The sequence below is a fragment of the Varanus komodoensis genome, unplaced genomic scaffold, assembly GCF_004798865.1.
Source record: "Varanus komodoensis strain SLA01 unplaced genomic scaffold, ASM479886v1 scaffold9, whole genome shotgun sequence".
NCBI lineage: Eukaryota > Metazoa > Chordata > Lepidosauria > Squamata > Varanidae > Varanus > Varanus komodoensis.
In genome coordinates this window covers 5,238,382-5,256,504 of record NW_025336598.1, presented here as the reverse complement: position 1 = coordinate 5,256,504, position 18,123 = coordinate 5,238,382, and the positions used below count along the sequence as shown (strand labels likewise).

At 41.4% G+C, this 18,123-nt stretch overlaps 1 protein-coding gene across 1 annotated transcript in view; it reads left to right on the top strand.

Annotated features, from left to right (window-relative positions):
* The window catches only part of NDUFA9 (NADH:ubiquinone oxidoreductase subunit A9), a 65,176-nt gene that overhangs the window by 28,051 nt on the left and 19,002 nt on the right, over positions 1–18,123 (top strand). Inside the window, exons 3-5 of the mRNA XM_044417730.1 lie at positions 3,109–3,206; positions 3,359–3,450; positions 3,826–3,967. Coding sequence (XP_044273665.1) covers positions 3,109–3,206; positions 3,359–3,450; positions 3,826–3,967 — 332 coding nt within the window. The remainder of the gene's footprint in view (positions 1–3,108; positions 3,207–3,358; positions 3,451–3,825; positions 3,968–18,123) is intronic.

The following is an 18,123-nucleotide window of genomic DNA, read 5'->3' as shown; positions in this document are numbered from 1 at the left end:
CTGGGGCAGAGGCAGGGGTATCAAGGTGGACATAGCTCACCCTTCTCCCCTGAGATGAGGAGTCTCCATGAGAGAGAGGCACAGCCTGTGGAGAGTTGGTGAATGGGAGAGGAATTGCCCTGCTGCGCATGCTCACTGAGAGGACCCGGCCGAGAAGGGGATTGCCAGTGCAAAAGCCAAGGCTCTGTAGAAGCGGACAGAAGCCCTTGGGGGCACTGACAGGCCATGGTGGAGGTGATAATCCTTGCCCTAGCCAAGCATACTTGCAGTTAGAGATGGTCTCCTCCTCAACTAAGACTCTGTATGAAGAGGCCAGGTGGCTCTGCAGTCTCTCTAGCCAGTATTACATTAAAGGTGCTGTGTTGCTGACCAAGACTGTGTGTGATGATGGAAGCAATGGAGCTGGGGTGGTGGTGGTTTAAAGTTCCCCTTCCCCTGACACAATCACACTTTCAAATCCTGTGATGTACTGGTCTCCATTTATTCAGCATTAGTAAGGCCCTATCTTGTGCACTGTGCCCAGTTTTGGGCACAACAGTCTAAGAAAAAGGGTAGTAGAAGGGACATGGGGAATTACGGACCTGTTAGCCTTACATCCGTTGTAGGAAAAACAATGGAAAGGCTCATAATAGAGAAAGATCTAGCGATGCTAGATAGGGAAGGAAGCTGACAGCCACACAACACGGCTTCTGCAAGAACAGGTCCTGCTAGACAAATCTTGTGGAATTCTATGACAAGGTTTCGAGATGGCTAGATGGAGGGGATGCAGTGGATGTGGTATACCTGGATTTCAGCAAGGCCTTTGACAAAGTGCCTCATGATATCCTGGTGGAAAATCTGAGGAGTTTTGGGATACACCAAAGCACTGTCCGGTGGATTAGGGTACGGTTGACTGACTGAAAGCAGAAGGTAACCCCATTAGTGGGGAATCATCAGGATGGTGGCCAGTGACAAGTAGGAACCCCCAGGGCTCTGTCCTGGGGCTGATCCTGTTTAATCTTTTCATAAGTGACATGGAAGAAGGGGTGAACAGTCTGCTGATCAAATTCACAGACGACACTAAAACTGGAGCAGTGGCCATAACTGAGGAGCAGGTACTCCAGCTCCAAAAGGATCTGGACAGACTGTGGAAGTGGGCAGGAGACAACAGGATGGCGTTCAGTGTTGATAAGTGCAAGGTCTTGCACTTGGGGCATAGGAATAGGTGTCATAAGTACAGGTTAGGTGACAAGTGGCTGGAGAGCAGCACTTGTGAAAGGGACCTCCAGGTACTGGTTGACTGCAGGCTAAACATGAATCAGCAGTGTGATGCGGTGGTCAAGTGGGCGAACACCACTCTTGGTTGCATAGCCAGAAGTGTGGCTTCTAGATCAAGAGAGGTATTACTACCACTCTGTACGACTCTGGTGCGTCCGCAACTGGAGTATTTTGCTCAGTTTTGGGTCCCTCATTACAGGAAGGAAATAGCCAGGTTAGAGTCAGTATAGCATAGGGCCACAAGGGGATGGACTATGAGGCGAGACTGAGGGAACTGGGTCTCTTCAGCCTGGAGAAGAGGAGACTCGGGATATGTTGGCGACATACAGGTATGTGAAGGGATGTGACATGGAGATGGGTAGAGACCTGTTCTCCCCTGCAGAGGAAGGCAGGACGTGCTTCAATGGAGCAAAGCTCAGGGAACCAAGGTTCCATTTAGATGCCAGGAAACACTTCCTGACAGTTAGGACCTGGAGGGTGTGGAATTGCCTTCCACAAGAGGTCGTTGAGACCCCATCAGTGAGGGTGTTCAAAGATAGGCTCGACATGCCCATGGTGGGCATGTCGTGAGTGGAGCAGGCTGGTGTTGGAGGTCAGAATATATGGCCTGGGAGGCTCCTTCTGACTCGCTCTGTTTCTGTGTTTCTAAGAAGGATGCAGACAAATTAGAAAGAGTTCAGAGGAGGGGAACATGGATGATATGGGAACTGGAAACAAAGCTCTATGAGGAGAGATTGAAATAACTGGGTGTGTTTAGCTTTGAGTAAAGAAGACTGACAGGAGATATGATAGCACTCTTGAAAGGCTGTAACAAAGAAGGAGGCCAGGATCTCTTCTCGATCATCCCAGAGCACAGGATATGAAATAATGGGCTCACATTACAGGAAGTGAGGTTCTAGCTGAACATCAGGAAAAACCTGCTGACTGTTAGAGCAGTGCAACAATTGATTCAATTACCTTGGGAGGTTGTGGAAAATCCCATTCTGGAGGCACTGAAGAGGAAATTGGACATCTCTCAGTGGTGTTTTGACTGGGGACCTGCATTTAGTAGGGGGTTGGGCTTGATAACATAGGTCCCTTCTAGGTGTAATATTCTGTGATGCTATGCATCTTTATTTCCCTTTCCCTTTCTTCCATTTTATGTAGCATGGAGAATGAAGGAATTTGCCTTGGTCAAAAGAGGATTTATAGATAGAAGTGGGAGCATGCTATACCCTTTATGAGACATATTTAACTGGCATGATCAGTTGTCAATGCTAGAATTTTTTTCCATGAAAACACTTAACATTTCTTACTCTTAGAGCACTCTCCTTTGCATGCTTAGACAGAAAGAAGTCCTATAGCTCTCAGATTTCCCTAGCTAGTCTTGCTAGATGGGGAATGTTGGGAGTTTGAAGATGTTTTTTAGTCATAAAGTGTATAGGATTGTGCCTTTAAATATGCAAAAATTAGCATAATTAATATGCTGGTTTCAAGTACCAGAATTTCAAATACGAAATCCTTTATGTATTTCTGTTTTCCAGAACTTGCCATCAAGATGTTGGACTTTAAAAGCAGCCCCTTCCTTATGCTCCTCTGTCTCATCACAAATTGTCTTCTAAACTTTTTTTGTTTCAAAAGTTGTTTGTTACATGATACATGGGCTGGTGAAGACAAATTAAAAATAAAATGGTATCTTGTCTCTCGATTGTTTCCTTTCTAAACATAACTTTGAAAATGGCCCATATAGAATTCAAATTATTGCATTAGATTTATGTGGCTATGTTTTAGTATTTTGTTACATGATAGTAGCTTTTGTGAATGTTCAGCTCTATATATCTATATCTTTAAAACCCTTTCTGAACATTTTAGGACGTATTGGTTCCCAAGTCATCATTCCATATCGCTGTGATCAGTATGACCTTATGTATCTTCGGCCTATGGGTGACCTGGGACAGCTCATTTTTATGGTAGGTTTTCTGACTTTTCCCAGTTAATGATCCAGTTAGATTGGTGATATATTGTGCATATTAAGCAGCAAAAAGTTGGGCCTTGAACAACATATTTCTTCAAGATTTTGGTACATTCTTTCATTTCTGTTGTTGCTTGCTATGTTTACCAGGAATGGGATTCACACAACAAAGATTCTACAAGAAGAGTTCTTGAACATAGCAATGTAGTCATCAATCTTGTTGGGAAAGAATGGGAAACAAGGTAATATCTTGGACTCTTTTGAATAGACTAAAGGATAGCCATATAGACTTTGAGCTTTCATGCCAATTTCAAGCTTCTCTCCCAGCTGTGCTGTGTAGAATGATGTCTACCATACTTTCAGGTCCCTAAGTTGGGAAGAAGCCTGAGCCTGATGTTTGCGAGCAAGACACGCACAAATGTGGAATTGTGCACATTTTATGGATGGTTGTTTGATGTGAGAGTAAACTGGCTTACCCAAAACTATCTAGTAGGTTCATAGCTGGTGTTAGGTTTGTGCTCTTAGCCATTTCTCTGCCCCATTTTGACTGTGATGTGATAAATTAACAACTTGGCAATAAACATGGGTAGTAATTATTTTTTCTTGTTTTCTTTCAGAAACTTCAGATATGAGGATGTCTTCGTTAAAATTCCCAAGCAGATTGCTCAGCTCTCAAGGGAAGCTGGAGTAGAAAAATTTATTCACATTTCTCATCTGAATGCAGACATGAAGAGTCCTTCAAAATACCTTAGGAATAAAGTAAGTCTGATTTTGAATGTTACTATCTTTGGATTTACCTGTTGCTATTTTGTAAGCAGATTTTCAAAGTATTAGGGACTCTACATGCAGATATTTTCATGTTTAACTTTTCATTTATATATAAATACAAAATACTCTGCAAAGCTCAAGGAGTTGTAGGCTTTTCAGAAACAAAGGAATATAAAATCAGTCTTTTCCTTAATTCTACTTCACAAATTAGGGCAAATGTTTAGAAAGTTAGTTTACTATGTTTTTGTGTGATCTTCAAGCTCCCCAAAAGATATGGTCACTCCATAAAAATATGAGGGACTATACTTTGGATTGAAGATGAAGTATTTCTGAACCTATAGAGGAAGTGATTCTGGAACGAAAGTAGGAAGCAGCAGTTCCTAAAGAAAAAGAAGACATCAAACATAGAACCTATAGAGCAGGGGTCCTCAGACTTTTTCAACAGGGGGCCAGTTGAAAGGTGCTGGCGGTGGACATGAGCCGCCAAGGCTGAGCCAGCGGAGGTGTGCAGGCCGGTAAGGGGGCGGGGGTGCAGCGCAATGAGACGGAGTGGGGGTGCATGCATGGGGGGTGTGCGTGCGGTGAGGCGGGGTGGGGGGGGCGCAGGCAAGGCAGTGGCTTGCTCGCACTGACTGATAAATGGGCTTGGTGGGCCGGATCTGGCCCATGGGCCATAGTTTGAGGACCCATGCTATAGAGGAAGTGATTCTGGAAAGAAAGTAGGAAGCATCAATTTCTAAAGAAAAAACAAACAGAAAGCACTCAAATCAAACATAGAAACAAGATAATCAAGGTTGAGAGACAAATGGTCAAGGAATATCTAGATGGAATAAACTTGTTCAAATCTCTAGGGCCCAATGAATTCCAGAGTCATAAAAGAGCAGAGGAACTCTCAGAACCACTGTCTATTATTATTGATAAATCCTGTAAAACAGGAGAAGTGCCAAACAACTGGAGATGGGCTAACGTTGTCCCTATCTTAAAAAAAGGAAAAAAAAGATGAATCTGGGAACTGCAGACCAATTAGTCTGACATCAATCCCTGGAAAAGTTCTGGAACAAATTATTTTAAAAAATCTGTCTGCACACACCTTGAAGAAAATGCAGTAGTTCATAAAAGCCAACATGGATTTATCAAGAATAAATCCTGTCAGACTAATTTAATCTCAGTTTTTGACTGGGTAACTCCCAGACAGACAGAGGGAACACTGTGGATGTAATCCACCTTTAGCAAAGTTTTCACATCCTCCTAAGCAAATGAGTGGACTAGATAGAACAACTACTAAGTGGATCCAAAATTGGCTGCTAAATCAGAGACGAATTGTGCTCATCAATGGCACCTTCTCAAACTGGAGGAGGGTAACTAGTGGGGTGCCACAGGGCTCAGTCCTGGGCCCAGTGCTCTTCAACATCTTTATTAATGATTTAGATGAGGATAATCAGATTTGCAGATGATACAAAACCGGATGGAATAATGAACCACAGCAATTCCAGGACGATCTTGGTAAATCTGAACACTGGGTTGAACGTAACAGAATGAGATTCAGTAGGAACAAGTGCCAAGTCCTCCATCTAGGAAAAAGAAACCAAATGCATCAATACAAGATGAGGAATGTATGGTTCAGCAGAGCTGCAAAAGAAAAAGATCTCGGAGTAATTGTGGACATGAGGTTAAATATGAGCCAACAATGTGATGCAGCTTTGAAAAGGGCAAATGCTATTTTGGGATGCATTAATAGAAGCATTACTTCCTAATCATGAGAGGTAATAGTTCTCTTATATTCCTCACCACTCAGACCTCATCTAGAGTACAATGTCCAGTTCTGGGCACCAAGTTTTATGGAAGATACAGAAAAATGAGAAAGGGTCTGGAGGATGGCAACAAAAATGATCCATGGTTTGGAAACACATGAGGAGAGACAGAACTGGGCATGTTCACTCTTGAAAAGAGAAGACTGAGGGGGAACATGATGCCACTGATACCAGAGTGCAGAACACGGAATAATCAAAACAAGTTGCCCCTGCTATCAAGTTCAGGCTAGATAGCAGGAAAGGTTTCTCACTGTCAGATCAATACAACAGTGGAACGAGCTGCCTAGAGAGTTGGTGGTCTCTCCCACACTAGAGACATTCAAAAGAAACTGGACAGCCATCTGAGCGGGATGGTGTAAATTGGTGTCCTGCAACAGCAGGGGGTTGGACCTGATGGCCTTCTTGACCCCATTCCAACTCTATTATTTTATGATTCTATGAAGTGTATTGTTTCTGTTGTGCATGTATCCAGAGGGGTTTGCCAGAATTATCATGCTCTGTGTCTTAGTGATCCATGTTGGATCAAATAATACTCTCAGACATGGCTTTGGTCATATTGCCACTGACTCACATTAGAAAATCAAAGGACCTTGGAGAACCGGTGATACAGGAAGAGAGAGGAGAATACTGGAAGAAAACAATTGGAAACACATATGGGAAAGTTTTGGATTCCTGGATCCCATAATCTGTGTTTGCATGATGAAGGATATGGCTTATGAGTCATGAGTATGGAAAGAAATATTTGGCAGGAATTTCAGAAACCTGAGCAATAGGGCTTAAGCTAAATCCTTGGAGTTTGGGCAAGGTAATCATAGATGAGAATACAATATAGAGAGCAGTAGGGTATACAGTTTGTGTTGTTTCAAGTATCTCTCTACTATGGTTGTATATTTCATTCATTTCTTAGTCAAATTGGGCTGCTGATGTTTAATGAATCCAGTTTGGAGTGGGAATCTGTTGAATTTTCTCAGCTTTGCTCCCTGGACTCTAGCCTGCTTTCTCTGTACCCCATATCAGAGTGTCCAGCAGGAAGCAACCAGTCTGCTGAACAAATTTGCAGATGATACCAAAGTAGAAGTGGTAGCCATAACTGGGGAGCAGGTACTTCAGACTCAAAAGGATCTGAATGGACTGTGGAAGTGTGTGGGGGACCACAGGATGGCGTTCAATGTGGATAAGTGCAATGTCTTGCACCTGGGACTCAGGAATAGGTGCCATAGGCGCAGGATGAAGGACAAGTGACTGGAGGGCAGTGCTTGTGAAAGACATGTCAGGGTACTAGTCTATATTAGGTTAAAGATGACCCAGCAGTGTGACATAGCAGTTAAGAAGGTGAATGCCACCCTTGGATGGATAGGCAGAAACGTGGCTTCCAGATCAAGAAAGGTGTTAGTTCCCCTCCGTAAGACTCTGGTGCACCCACAACTGGAGTATGTTGTCCAGTTTTGAGTTCCACATTATAAGAGAGTCATAGCTAGGTTAGAATCATTTCAGGATCACAAGGATGGAAGCCAGATTGGGTGGTGGGGGGGATGACATATGAGATGAGATTGAGGGAGCTGAGTCTTTTCAGCCTGGAGGAGACTCCAAGGGAATCTTACAGTGACATATAGGTATGTGAAGGGGTGTCACACAGTAGAGGGTCATGACCTGTTCTCCCCTGTAGTTGGGGAAAGGATGTGGTCCAGTGGGATAAAGCTCAAGAAATTGGGTTTCAGATTGGATGTCGGAATGTACTTCCTGCTGTTTAGGAGCCCTAGGATATGGAATAGGCTTCCATGGGAGGTAGGGGGACCCTATCAGTGAGGGTGTCCAAGGAAAGATTGTTCCTTCTGATTTGCTTGTGTTTCTATGAAGTGAGTCCAGCTGTTTCATACTGCATTACAAATGTGTAGGTATAACATGCAAGGTATAATATGGCTTGCACACATAACTCATCCTGCCAACACACCTGCCTAACTGCTGTACAAGTGGAGTTCTGCTTCCACACACATGACTTGCAGGCTTTATGTACTTATTGGGAGAATAATTCAGGCCTGCTAGCAAGTGTTTGTAGACTTGATCTTGACTCATCTCAATTATTAGGCTGGGGCTGAACATGGAAAAGAAGTTTGGTGAGTGCATGAGAACTGGATTCCAGGGAGATTTTCACATCACTTAATTGGTCTGTGTTGGAGAGATTCTTTGGTTCTCTGAGATTTTTTTTCTGAAGCAAAGGAGAATTTCTTTCTGAAGCAATGAAAATAGAAAGTAGGTCTATCTTCTAAAGACAGAATGGTTTCCCTGGGGCCTTCCAGTCACATAGCTTTGGGTGAGGAATGGTGAGTCATATGATAATTGGCTCAAGTTTGCTTAGTAATGTTGTCACCACTATTTGCCTCTGTTCCTTAGACTTCCTTCTTGAAATTATCAGTTCATGTTCTGATAGTTGCCCTACATTTTCTACAGTAAAAGTAGTTTACAAGAATTCATTCAGTTTCTCTGCAATTTCCTTATCTTTTATTATTCCCAGTGGTGTCCTCCCTGCTCTAGATCCTATTTGTCAGGATCTGAAGCAGTGACACAGCTTCTCTTGGTGACATGATTGTGAAAGGAAGCATGGTTCATCCTGCAAGTGCCTGTAGGACCAGGATGAGACCTGTAGGTAATTGCAAGGATTGGAACCTGTGCAGTTATGCAGCACAGCTGGAAGGTTCTGTAAAAGGCTTCCCTGTACTGCTCAGCTTTGCTACAGTAGCACAGGTTTTTGGAATGGCTGCTTCATGTTTCTAGTTCTGTATGCTCCTGACTTTGTTGACTCAGTCTTGTCAGCAATTTGGCACTGGCTGTGCCCCTGGCCATGCCTTGCTGATATTTGAATCCAGCTTGTGTCTGCACTGCATGTTTCCTCTAGCCTTGCTATGCTTCACTGCTCTTCAACCTCTACTTGTACCTGGACTTTTCTTTCATCTCTGGTCCTTCTGTATTTCTGCCAAGGTCTCAATTCTTTTCCAGCACCCATGGTCCTGGTGCCCAGGCCATAGCGATCTGCCACTAACATCCCAATACTGACGTTGTGGTGAGATGTGACAGTCCATTTACTTGATTGTACCTGAGTGCTTTGTTTGGCTCTGTAGAACCCACTCTGTTCCTTGGTAAGCTAGAGAGTTTCAGCAATGAAATTGTCTAGTTGTTGGCAAGCATATAAATGGTGTAAGTCTCTAAGTAGCTATGACCAAGTATGCTCTAAAGCAGGGGTGTCCAACCTGTGGCCCAGGATGGCTATGAATTCGTCCCAACACAAAATCATAAACTTACTTAAAACATTATGAGATTTTTTTGGTAACTGGACTGTATGGTTCTCAAGTGTGAACTTTGTAGACAATACCATCATGCCACAATGTCATGTAAAATAAATGTATGTATGCTCTTGATATTTGTACCCATGCATGGCTTCAGTTTTACAGCTTTGTGCGGCTTCCATTTGTGAACAACTATTTTCATGAATGAAGCACACTAAGAGTAAAATTGGAACCAAAATATCTGATTAGAACCTTGAGAACTCACTGAAAATTGCAACTACTTCCATCAAACCAGATACTGATGCATTAGTTTCTCAAGTACAATGTCAAATATTGCACTAGTTTTATGTTGCCCTCTTTTCTTTTTCATTTATAATAAAAATATTTTAAAAATCAGTGCAGTTTTATTACTTAGATATGTTCATTTTCTTTAGTGAGGATTGCAAACTTGGGCCCTGCTCAGTGATTTTAAAAGATTCTCCAAATGGGGCATCACATAGTTAACATTATTATGTGAGGACTTTTTTGCTTATCTGTGGTGGCAGATATCATGAAAATTATGCACAGACCTTTTTTTTTTTTTTTTGCTTATCAGTTTTTGTTAGTGTTTGTGTATTTAATGTGCAGCCCAAGACAATTCTTCTTTCAGTGTGGCCTAGAGAAGCCAAAAGATTGGTCACCCCTACTCTAAAGCACGTTACTAAGCTCCTCATTGTATCCTTGAGTAATTGCCTAGTGGACTTATTTCGAGTAGTTCAGATATAAACATCCTTTCCAGTGAATGGAGTCCTTGAACCCTCAGGAACTCCCTGTAACTTTTTTGCATTGTGCTTTGAAAACAAGATTGCTCGTCTCTGAGGTGAACTTGACTTCATTGCCAGCACAGCTTCTGCTGAAGTATCTGATCCTATAATATGGGCCATTTTCCGCTGTTACAGCCCAAAGAGGTAGATAAAGTGCAGGAATACAATTGACCACGTGCTTTTTAGATCCTCAACATTCATGGTTAAGAAGAATTGGTGGGCATATAATAGGCACAGAAACCTCAGAAGTTGATGGGGCAAACTTTTTAAACAATCTGTCCTTATGGAACATGTGATCAGCCCAAAACTATTATATAAAGTCTCTCCCCGTCCCCATGCTTTGCCTCTGTGTTTGGCGCCAGGATGAAGAAGTGGGGTTTGATGGATGACTTGCTGGATGTGCCAAGTCCTAGGACTATATGGCATACTTATATCAGGACCTGAATGCTGGAAGTTGCACACTGTCTGCTGTGGCCGCTACTTTTACCTACTTCTGCCCAGTTCCTGCTCTTCCACTGAGTTTCTCAGCTCTGAAGCATAACTTTGTTGCTTTGTCAGTGCAATGCAATACCCTAACCACTTGTAACACTTCCATTCTGCAACACAGCACCTCATGTTTGATTGGATGTCTATGCTTGGCATAGGTGTTTCTACTTTTCTCTTTCACTGCATGAGGAACTATTGCAGCAGGAGAGTATTTGTACTCTCAGCCTTTAAATATTTTACTGTCCTAGTACAATGGCTAGGAAAGTACTACACCAGGAATTTCTTGTTATAACTGATGACATTAGGAAAAAACTTTAGGATTTAATAGTTGTGGAAGAAAAAAAAACAGTCCTTTATTGAGCTGTTCTATTGCAGGTGATTGGGCTGTAGGGAGAGAACCACAGGTCACAGATACTGGAGTAATCCGAGGCAGCCCACCCCCGACCAACACAACTTTTATATGGTTTTATGCCAAATTTCTGGAAAAATAACAAGGGAAAAGTATTTGGAATTGAAAAAATGTACATCTAACCATATTTTTAACGGTTTGATTTCTTCCTCTAGCAGAAATATTTCTACAACTTTCCTTCCAATAACTTTTCTACTCATTATTCTCCTCACCTTCTTTTTCAAGGTCTCTGTGTATCACACATATGGGTTCTGTGCCTGCCCAGGGCCTTTTGTAAGGAAGAATTTCTCAATTGAACATTTTGGCAGGAGCCCTGCCTTTATATAATGTGGGGAAAGGGAGCAGGGTTAGACCCATTTTCTCCAGTTCATTTTTGACCAGTGTTTTGTTGCCTTGAATGCTTTCTTCTTCCTAGTTGTCATGTGTGCGCACTCAGAAGAGTCTCTTCTACGCGCACAAGGGGAGGAAACTTCTCATGAGAACCAGAGCGTCAGTGAAGGTGCATATATATTAGCTGACGTCACCTCTTGTCCATAAATCAGACCTTGTATAATAAGAAATCTTCCCACATGATCTCTTTTTTATAAATTTTGTGTTAAATTCACATCTTTTGGCAACAATAATTGCAACACCTCTTGCTTTTGATGTGCCATACAATTTTTCATATAAATCTGCCCAGTATAATTTTAATTCATTCACTCCATCTTTCTTTTGGTGTGTTTCTTGCAAAAATATAATATCTGCTTTTTCCTTATGAATAGATTTTTCAATTCTAGCTCATTTATGTCTTTCTCCCAAGCTGTTTAAATTCCAAGACACAATCTTCAATGTTTTTCCCATTTTTTCAATACATGAAATGTACTTCTTGGTCTCCATATGTGATAAAATTAAGACTCCAACAAAACCATAACAAAAACCCAATTAAACTTATCCCTACCCCCACCATATTCCCCACCGTATTTACATATGGAAACCCCCTTACCCATCTTCTGGAGATGTTCTTCTCCCCGCTGCTTTGGGCTTCCATGGGGAGCCTCCCCTGTACAGACCCCAGACACCCACTCTACCCTCCCCAATCATCTATACCCTTTTTATTCTATACTCAAATTTCTCTTACATTTCAATAATAATCTCAACACTAACAAATACAGTATATTCTATATCTATTACATATAGATCTTGTTATCGTTTTGTCCTTCTTCTGAATCTCCTCTTCTTCTGGATCTCCTTTCTGACTCTGTGGAGAAGATGAACCTTCTGCTGCTATATCCAGCTTCTGATCCTCCTGGTCTCTTCTCTCCTTTTCTGCCTTCTTTCTTGGAAATGTTGACTTGTCCATTAACTTTTGCATTTGTGCTGTGTATTCATCATCAAGGATAATTCCAAGCACCTTCAATAATTCCAATGCTTCCTTCTTTGTATCAACTGTATAATATTTTCCATTGTATGAAAACCTCAAAAAAATCAGAACCCCCCCCCAACTGTATTTTATGGAATTCTTTTTTAATATTAGGCAGACTTGGGACATATCTCTTCTCCATTGTAAGGTCTCATTACATAAATCAGGAAAGACTTGAATCTGATGACCTTCCAACATAATTGATGTAATATTTTGTAATTTCTGCATCAGTTGTTTTGTTTTTGCATATGAACAACATCTGACCACGATGTCTCTCGGTATTTTTCTTCCTAGTCTTCTATGTATTGCATCAATATCATATTATGTAAAAGATTTGGAAGAATAGATTTAGCACAATCCAATATTAATAGAATCAATTTATCTTCATTATCTTTCCCATCCTCTGGTTATCCTTTAAGGCATAGATTCGAACTTCGTTGTCTATCTCGAATCTCAGTCTTTTAGAGACCTGGTCTATCTTGGTCATCTGGCTTTTTTTTTTTCCCCCCTCTTTATCTTGTTCTCTCACCTGAGCTTTCACGTCTGTAATTATTTGAAGATTATCTTATTTGTTTTTCGGTGCCAGGCTAAGACCTTTTTATTTCAACAATATTTTAATAACTTTTAATATCAGCTTATAGGTTTTAATCTGCAGCCAGGGTGGATCTGGATTTTATGTGTATTTTATGTGTATTTTATTTTATTTTATGTAAGCCATTCCGAGGCTATGCGATGGGACAGCATACAAATTCTCTAAATCAATCAATCAATCTTGATTTTGTTTTGCTAATACTTCTATTCTTCCATCCATATTATCTATTTTAATATCTAATTTCTTCAAATCATTCTTCATCTCTTTCACATCATTAATCCTGATATCATTTGTGTCTTTATTTCTCTTATTTCTTGTAGGAGTGTATTAGAATTATCCAATTGTGTTGATGAAGTTGTTGATTTTTCCAGTGATGCTCTCTTTTTCCCATTCATCTCTACTCTTTTCGACTGCAAACCTGATGGATGAGGTTTATGAGAAGGATCTTGTTTCACTCTGGATCTTTGCCAGACAGTCTTCGGCTCGAGTCTCACGCTTTCTGCCCTTTTACTGCGTTTGGACCTACAGTGTACAGTTGTTATTTCCAACTAAGAGGAGAGGGCTCTTGAATTTAGTGATCTTATTTGCAGTCCACAATTGCAGTTAAACTTTCAACCAATAAATGAATCAGCAGCTGCAATTTAACGTTTAGCCAGTATTACAATTTGCAAATACAATCTCTTATGTAACTTCTTCCTTTTGTTTGTTTGTTTATCGTTATTTTCTTGTAGTAAAAGCAAATTAGTACAGAGAGTTAGTCCTGTGATATTAATTAACTTTATTCTACATTCCTTATAGCTCTGTCCAAATGTTTTCCCTTTCGGCACTTTCTTGGCCTTCCAGCTGCATGGGGGTGGGGTGGGGAGGAGAGTCACTTCTTATAAAAACAAAACAAAATTAATTCAAGAAAACAACCTCCACCTTTTCTCCACTTCCCAAGCTGCTTTTAAGCTTACTGTAACAAGTGGCTGAGGTGTTTATAACATAAAACACTGTTTCTCAATGCATAAACAGCCGAAATACAGCTTACTCTGGACTAGACCTTGCAGTTCTGAATTACAAAAAGAATTCTTGGTCCACATCTGTGTTTCAGATCTTCCCGGAAGATAAGCTAAAGAATTGACTTACATTTCATGCATTTATCCAGTGTTCCTCAATCTCAATTTGAGTATACAGTGGTACCTCGGCTCACGAATGCCTTAGTTCACGACCAAATCAGGTCACGAGCAGAAATTTCATAAAAATTTTGCTGCAGGTCGCGAACTCTGTATCGGGTGATGATCGTGAGCGCGCCTGCCTTCCCTGCATGGTCACAATCATGGTCGTCATAGTGCCACATGACATTCTGATAAGTACATTAGCAAAAACTGGACTAGATGGAAAAACTGTTAGGTGGATTCAAAATTGGCTGCTAAATCGGACACAAAGTGTGCTCATCAATTGCGCCTTCTCAAATTGGATGGAGGTAACTAGTGGCGGGCCACAGGGTTCAGTCCTTGACCTAATGCTCTTTCTTAATTATTTGAATGAGGAAGTACAGGGAAAGATGATCAAATTTGCAGTTAATACAAAACTGGATGAAAGAGCGAAGACCCTAGAAGACAGGGTCAAAAAGGAAACTTTCTGTTCTTTTTAATCCTGAGTAGTGCTTATTACCCTGAGAGCTCGGAGAGTGGAGATAGAAGTAGACACACAGGCAAGCGGTACTGTATTTGCTCTTTTATTAACTACAATATAAGGGAAATCACTCTCTCTTACACTAAGTTTCATAAGGGAAATCACTCTCATTCACTCACACTAACATTCATTCTTTCATACTCACCAGGAAAACCCTACTTTGAGATGATCTGTCCCAAATGGAGTGGTGGGAGACACACACATTGCAGTACTGATGAATCTGGCCCAATGAGATTTGCAAAGTCCCTGCTTTACATATGTTCTTTAAGCTCTTTGTTTCAGTGCTTTGTTTTCTGGGGTAGAACTCACTGTCCAGTTTAATCCAGTTCATTGTTTCCTTGTACTTCCTCCGGAATGCTCTTATCACTTGCTTTTCTTATAAGGTATCCTTGGGAGTATCTGCCAAGCATTATGACCATACTTTCTGTGAACATTTCTCTGCTTTTCATCCAGCAACTCAGAGTCCTTTTTATTCCCATCATGCTGCTTACCATTCTTCAGGTTTTCTCAGTTTCTTCACCTAAAATAGACCCATTCATCCATTCACTCATCACAACAAAATGAAGATCCAAGGTGATCTTGATAAACTTGAACACTGGGCTGAAAGCAACAGAATGAGATTCAGCAAGGACAAGTGCCAAGTCTACCTAGGAACGAGAAACGAAATGCATCAATACAAGATGGGGAATACGTGGCTCAACAGAACTGAAAAAGTAAAAGATCTCAGAGTAATTGTGAACAGTAGGCTAAACATGAGCTAATTAATGCGATGCAGCCTCCAGAAGGGCAAATGCTATTTTGGGATGCGTTAACAGAAGTATTACTTCCAAATCACAAGAAGTAGCAGTTCCCCTATATTCCTCACTAGTCAGACCTCACCTGGAATACTGTGTCCAGTTCTGGGCACCAAGATTTAAAGAAGATGCAGAAAAATAAGAAAGACTCCAGTGGAGGCAACAAGATTGATGCAGAGTTTGGAAACACTGCCCTATGAGGAGAGACTAACAACTGCATGTTTAACTTTGAAAAGAGAAGGCTGAGGGGAGACATGATATCCCTCTATAAGTACCTCAAAACCTGTCACAAAGAGGAAGGTCAAGATCTTCTTGCTGATGCCAGAGTGTAGGACATGGAATACTCAAGTTGCCGCAACCCAGATTCAGGCTGGACATCAGGAAAAGCTTCCTCACTGTCAGAGCTACCTAGAGAGGTGGTGGGCTCTCCCACACTAGAGACATTCAGAAAGAAACTGGACAGCCATGTTAGTGGGATGGTGTAACATGGTGTCCTGGAACAACAGGGGGTTGGACCCAGTGGCCTTCATGATCTCTTCCAACTCTACTGTTCTATGAACTAACTAAGCCATTGATTGACAATGTATGACATTGTCCAGATGGAGGATTCCATGCCGATGGCCATTCCTCTCATTCCAACACTCCTGATTGCCATGAAGGAACCATGGAAGCCCCTGGCACAACAATGGTGACCATCACATTGCATAGAGAGCCTCTCCTGGGTCCAGGAGAAGGACATCCCATTACTCCAATTCAGTAAATTACCTTCCCCAGTTGGAAGCCATAGCATCAGATAGGTGGGTTCTTTCTATTACACTGGTCTGCAAGGAGAAAGCCTCAGAAATGAAAGTAGCTAAATTTTACCAGAATTGGGTCACTGATAGAGGAAAATAAAGTCCTGAGTATTAATTGGTTAATTGGTTCCAGTTTCCAAGATACAGCTTCAGGTCAAAATTGCATCAAAATAATTCAAAATTACGAGGGGGATGTGCAATTATGCTCCATAACGTTTCTGCAAAATGTGATATAGCAATGAGAATGGTGCCACGCTAGTCATTAAAAGTTTATCTTTTTATTGATTTCAATAACATAACTTTCCATTCATTTATCGGTTTTTAATTGGGGGAACCATGCATAAACACTCACTACTATGATTGGTGGGTTCCCTCCACACCATTGGGACTGCAGAAGTCAACTTCTTGTTTAGCCAATGATGCAAATAAGTTGCACATGTAATGCAGCAATAATGAAGGACCCAACTCTTGTCCTGATCCCCTATTTTGCATCCAAAATATAGGTGGTATGCCTTTTTTACCACTGCCATCATACTGCACTTTTGAGATGCAAATGTAACCTCACAGATGTAGCAGACGTTATCTGCATTGCTTATATTGTTTTGAGGCATCTTGACTTCTGAGCAAAAATATCATACAACTGTTCCTTGGAAATGTTAGACAATGACACTTGCACAAGCCACCAGATGTAAGCGTATGGTGCGTAGATCTGACCAAAACAAATGTACCTGGCAATAAAAGAACAATAAATTACAGTTAGATAATAATCTTTAGTCTCAAAGTGAAGATAAATTTATACACTTCCAGAGAAGACTGGGGGGAGGGGTGGGACATGATATCCCTCTCAAAGAGGAAAGTCAAAATCTCTTCTTGCTGATGCCAAGAAGGCCATCAGGTCCAGCCACCTGCTGTTGCAGGTCACCAATTCACACCATCCCACTCGGATGACTGTCCAGTTTCTTTTTGAATATCCCTAGTGTGAGAGAGCCCACAACTTCTTTAGGCAACTGGTTCCACTCTTTTATTGCTCTGACAGTGAAGAAACTTTTCCTGATATCTAGCCTGAATCTGAGTTGCCCCAACTTGAATTGATTATTCTGTGTCCTACATTCTGGCATGAGCAAGAAGAGATCTTGACCTTCCTTGTAACAGCCTTTGAGGTACTTATAGAGGTATACCATGTTCCCCCTCAGTCTTTTCTTCTAAGGATGAACATACCCAGTTCTCAGTCTCTCCTGATAAGGCAGTGTTTTGTTGCCCTCCTCTGGACCCTAAATTTCTTCATCTTTCTTAAATCTTAACTGCCCCGAACTGGACACAATACTTTAGATGAGGTCTGACTAGTGAGGAGTATAGAGAAACTATTACTTCTTGTGATTAGGAATACTCCTATTAATGCATCCTTTTTTGCAGCTGCATCGCATTGTCGGCTCATATTTAGCTCCTTGTCCACAATAACTCAAAGGTCTTTTTCTGTTCTGTTGAGCCATGTATTCCCCATCTTGTGTTGATACATTTGGTTTCTTTTTCCCAGGTGGAAGACTTGGCATTTGTCCCTATTGAATCTTATCCTACTGCTTTCTGCCTAGCATTCAGAATTATTAAATTGCCCTGGATCTTCGTTCTGCCTTCTAGGGTGTTGCATAACATGATATCTCCCAGCTACTCCTTCATAGTGGGATCAAGTCTCTTGGTGGTCTTAACGGGCTTGACATGGCCAACCTTGAGCCGTTAGTCACAATAGACCTCTGATTCCTATCTTGGAAGGTTTTATTCCTAGTAACAATCACCTCAGCCAGAAGAGCAAGACCTCTGTTTGCTTCACATCAACTCACCTTGTCTTTCATAAAGACAAAGCAGTTCTCTATCCTGACCATGCATTTCTACATGAGATAGCTTTGTCTTTCCACCTAAGTCAAGATACCATCCTACCAGCTTTCTTCCCTACACCATCCACCCCAAATGAAAGAATGCTTAATGCCCTTGATGTTTGAGGGGCGTTAGCCTTCTATTGATCCTGGACTGAACTATTTTGCCAGTTCCATCTCCTACAATAAAGGGTTGAAAGGAGAACCCATCAAATCACACAGATTTGGTCACT